This window comes from Propithecus coquereli, unplaced genomic scaffold (genome assembly GCF_000956105.1).
Source record: "Propithecus coquereli isolate 6110/MARCELLA unplaced genomic scaffold, Pcoq_1.0 Scaffold53, whole genome shotgun sequence".
Classification (NCBI taxonomy): domain Eukaryota; kingdom Metazoa; phylum Chordata; class Mammalia; order Primates; family Indriidae; genus Propithecus; species Propithecus coquereli.
Window position 1 is genome coordinate 1030763 of NW_012151174.1, and position 4609 is coordinate 1035371.

General features: G+C 49.1%; 1 protein-coding gene across 1 annotated transcript in view; it reads left to right on the plus strand.

The window, feature by feature from the left end:
• Positions 1-4609, plus strand: part of LOC105820522 (chromosome unknown open reading frame, human C19orf47) — a 17880-nt gene that overhangs the window by 5385 nt on the left and 7886 nt on the right. The window contains exons 3-4 of the mRNA XM_012657014.1: positions 3119-3206; positions 3311-3450. Of these exons, the coding sequence (XP_012512468.1) occupies positions 3119-3206; positions 3311-3450 (228 nt within the window). The remainder of the gene's footprint in view (positions 1-3118; positions 3207-3310; positions 3451-4609) is intronic.

The following is a 4609-nucleotide window of genomic DNA, read 5'->3' on the forward strand; positions in this document are numbered from 1 at the left end:
AAAAAACAAAAAACAATTGCATGGTTTTAAGAGCAATTAAAAAGGAAACATTTGAGTATATCCTTTATGATTCCATTTATAGAAAGCACAGAAGCAGACAAAACCAATCTATTCTGTTAGAAGGGGGGCATAGTGACCACAAGGGGAATGCAGGGAAACTCTGGGGTGTTAGGAATGTTTTATTTCTTGATCTGGGTGCTGGTTACATAGGTATGTTTGGTTTAGGAAAATGTATCAACTTGTGTACTTTGTTGCTTATATGTTATAGTTCAACAAAAAGATAGAAGAAAACCAAAGCTCCTCTACCCATCCAGGTCAAGAAATAGAATACTGACAGCCTGCTGAGGGTCCTACCCCAATCATATCCCCTCCCTCTTCCATGTGGAATAAACTAGTCTCTTATCTTTCGTGAGCATCTTTCCTTACTTTTCTTTGTAGTCCTATCACCAATGGAAACATTCCTATTCTACAGACTTTGGTTTTGAGCTTGTATGAATGAAACCTTGCTGTGTGTTCTTTTGTGTCTGGCTTCTTTGTTGCCATGCATAGCTATACTTTCTTTTCACTGCTTCATAGTATTTCTCCACACGAGTGGCCACCATTTGTTTATCAATGCTACCATCAGTGGATAGTAAATTGCTTCTGGGTTGTAGCTATTGTAGACAAGCTGCTATGAATATTTTTGCACATGTCTCCTGGCATGTGCAGCAAGCCACAACTCATCAATTCTAAGACACACGTTATTACACAACTTAACATTTCTAAAGCGGTGGTACGTCTTACAGATGGTGGCAGTTGACTTGGCCTTGTATTTTCCTTCTAAGTAACGCAATTCATGATGATGTGCGCCAAAAGGTTGCAGTTCTTTGGATCCTGGGTTTCAGTAATCTTGTGGTTAAAATCACGGGCTTTGTCTCGGGAAGAAAGCTACCCCCAACCTATTTTCTCCCCTTAATAATAGCTTCATTGAGATATAATTCATGTATCATTCATTTTGCCTATTTAAAGTATATAGTTCAGTAGTTTTTATATTCTCTATTCATCGAGTTGTGTAACTATCACTACAGTCAATCTCAAAACATTTTCATCACTCCCTCTGAAACCCCACACCCATTAGCAGTCATTTCCCCTCTCTCCCCCAACCCCTAACAACCACTAATCTACTTTCTTTTCTTTTTTTGAGACAGAGTCTCACTTTCTTGCCTGGGCTAGAGTGCCGTGGCGTCATCCTAGCTCACAGCAACCTCAAACTCCTGGGCTCAAGCGATCCTCCTGCCTCAGCCTCCCGGGTAGCTGGGACTACAGGCACGTGCCACCATGCCCGGCTAATTTTTTCTATTTTTAGTTGTTTGGCCAATTTCTTTCTATTTTTAGTAGAGACGGGGTCTTTCTCTTGCTCAGGCTGGTCTCTAACTCCTGACCTCAAACGATGCGCCCGCCTCGGCCTCCCAGAGAGCTAGGATTACAGGCGTGAGCCACCGCGCCCGGCCTCTACTTCCTATCTTTCCAGATTTGCCTGTTCTGGACATTTCATATAAATGGAATCATTCTGTGGTACTTTTTGATACTTAGACAAAGGTGTCTGCTTTTGGCTAATGGAACCCAGGGCCCCGTGGTTGGGCAGGTGGATAGTGCCTATGCGACATAGGAAAATGGTGCCGCTCTCTTCTGGGCTAGCGGAGGAAGTCCTAAGGGCACGAGCTCTTTGCCAGCCTCAGTCCCTGAGGCTTGACCAGTCAGCATCCTGGGGGACAGGCCTGTGTGTGGCTAGCAGGGCAGGGGCCTCCTTGGGAGAGACGTGGCTCACGGCCTTTGCCTGTGCCCCACGCTGCCACCACATCTGACCCAGAGTGTCTCTCTCCCTGCTCTGAGCCTCAGTCATCTTAAAAGCAAAATGGGTGAAGTAGTAACAGATTTCTTCTCATCTAAAATAGCGTGGATTGTTACATGTACTGTTATATACCATGAGAAGGGAAAAAAAGTGGTTAATTAAACCATGATGCACCGTCGATCAGGAGGTAGATCCTATAGTAGTTTCAGAGATGTTAAAATGTGAGAAAAAAACGTTGTACTTGGAATCAATGATCTTATCGACCACCTGGTCTGACAGGCCAAGGTCAGCTGGAGGCCAAAAAAGAAGTTTAGAAAGAATAGAGCTTCATGGGTGGAGTCTGCCTAGTCTTGGCCTTGGCTCTGTGTTTAGTGGAGGTAGTAACAGTGATAATAGTGACAGCTGACATTGGTTGAGGATGTCTTCTGTGCCAACCACCATTTAAAGCCCTTTACGTGGACTTCGTCATTGAGTCTGCACGGTGACCCCAGGACGATGGTGCTGTTATCACTAAAATGTCAGGACAAGGACTTCCTCTTGTCCTTCCTCTTGTGGTAGCCTCAGTGCCTAGAACAGTACCTGTCCTGGGCCACGTGCCCAGTAAATACTTGTTAAATGTATTATCCCAAATTTACAGATGAGGAAACCAAGACAACGAGAATTAACTTTCCCAAAGTTCCCCAGCCAGGAAATGGCAGAGCCAGGATTCGAACCCACGCTCCAAAGCCTGTGTTAGTAACTTCCATCTCTCTCTCTGAGCCCGGGCTGCTCCTTTGCTGGGGAGGAGGCTTAGTTTAGGCTTGTGGACTAGCTCTGTGACCCTTCTTTCCAGCTACCTGTGGATCCTGTCACCCTCTGGGCTGGCTGGCTGAGGGGGGCCAGGGCAGAGAAGCCAGAGTCCAGTGCCCCTAACTCAGTCCTTGGCCACATGTGTATAATAAATGCTCGGAGTCATGCTCCAGGGCGGGGCAGAGCTGCACAGGCAGAGCCGCGTGGTCAGTGGGGTTAAGGGTTTGGAAGCTCTGCCTCTCGCGAACACTGTAGCCTGGGGTGAGTGGCCCAACTTCTCCTTGCCTCAGTTTCCCCATTGGCAAATCGGAGGAATTTTGATACCGCTTAACTCACAGGGTCAGGAGGGCTTAGTTCCATGGTGTGTGTGAAGCACTCGGCACAGGGCTCGGCAGCGACGGGCATTTGACCCGTGGGTGGGAGCCGTTGTGACCGTGGTTTTACTGTTGCTGTCTCTGAAGAGAATAACGTGAATAACGAGCCCCGTCCAACCCCCAGCTACTTCCGAGTGGATCCAGTTCTTTAAGGAAGCTGGCATTCCTCCAGGACCTGCTGTCAACTACGCCGTGATGTTTGTGGACAATAGGTGAGGTGGCCGAAGGGGCAGGGCTGAACCTGGGGAGAGGGAGGCGGGGAGCTGGCTCCCCCCACCCCCCAACTTGGGGCCTCACCACCGACCCTCCCCTGCAGGATTCAGAAGAGCATGCTGCTGGATCTCAACAAGGAAATCATGAATGAGCTGGGCGTGACCGTGGTGGGCGACATCATTGCCATTCTCAAGCACGCCAAGGTGGTGCACCGCCAGGTGGGGTGCCCTGCCCAGCCCCTCTGTCCCTGGGTTCAGTGTGGAGGTGGAGGGGCACCTGCAGAGCCAGCAGGTGGCCTGGCAGCAAAGGCAGGCTGACCTGGGTTCCGGGGCTGGTTCACCCATCTGCTGTGTGACACTGGGCACGTTGCCTACCTTCTCTGAGCCTTACTTTCTCCATCTGTAAAAGCAGAGGCAAACCTATCTTGAAGGATCGTTGTGAATATTAAGCTAAATAAAGTCTTAGCACAGTGTAAACTTCCTGTAGTAGGGGCTTAGTAAAGACTCCCTGTAATTCCTATTATTGCTACTTCTTACCTTCCTCATGATAATTATCATCCCCAGGACCCTCTCTGTCCCCAGGACAGGAGCTTCCTCTGTGCGACCCAGATGGTGGTGACTCGACCGAGTCTGGCCATTGCAGTCTTGGCCCCTCCACTTACAGTGACCCACCTTCCTGGGTTTCTTCGAGATGGGCTTTTCACACACCCCTGCTGCACAGGGTGGCTGTGGCCATCTGCCAGGCGGTGTATGAGGCCCTGCGGGCCAGGCCTGGGGTGAAGCGCTCCTTAAGTTACAGGAGCTAACACTCACCCAGCACTTGCCGTGGCCGGCCAGGCCCGGTCTCGATCCCTCATCCGCGTGGGCTCGTTCACTCCTCACTGCGCTTGACCTGGAAGGAAACTTGCTCCAGAGCTGCGTTCTCCAGCACTCCGCTTTAACAGACGGTGGCTGCCGTGGGTATTCGCGTCATTTTTGGTGGCTTCCTCCGTCTCACGACAGGCCTTCGTCTCTCTGTCATCTAGGACGGGACCACAGTGAGGGCTTTCTCAAGCCGGGGACATTCTCCCAGTTGTCGCGGAGAAGGTCACTGAGCAAAAACATTGTTATTTCTTTTAAACTTTCAAATTTGGGAATAATTTTGGAATGATAGAAAAGTTCCAACAGTAGTACAGAAAGTTTCCATGTTTCCTTCACCCAGGTTCCCCTGTTAATATTTCTCATAGCCGTGGAACATTCGTCCAAACTAAGAAGTTAGCATTAGCACACTACTACTGACTAAACTATAGACTAGCATTTTTTTTTTTTTTTGTGACAGAGTCTCACTCTGTTGCCCTGGCTAGAGTGAGTGCCGTGGCGTCATCCTAGCTCACAGCAACCTCAAACTCCTGGGCTCAAGCGAT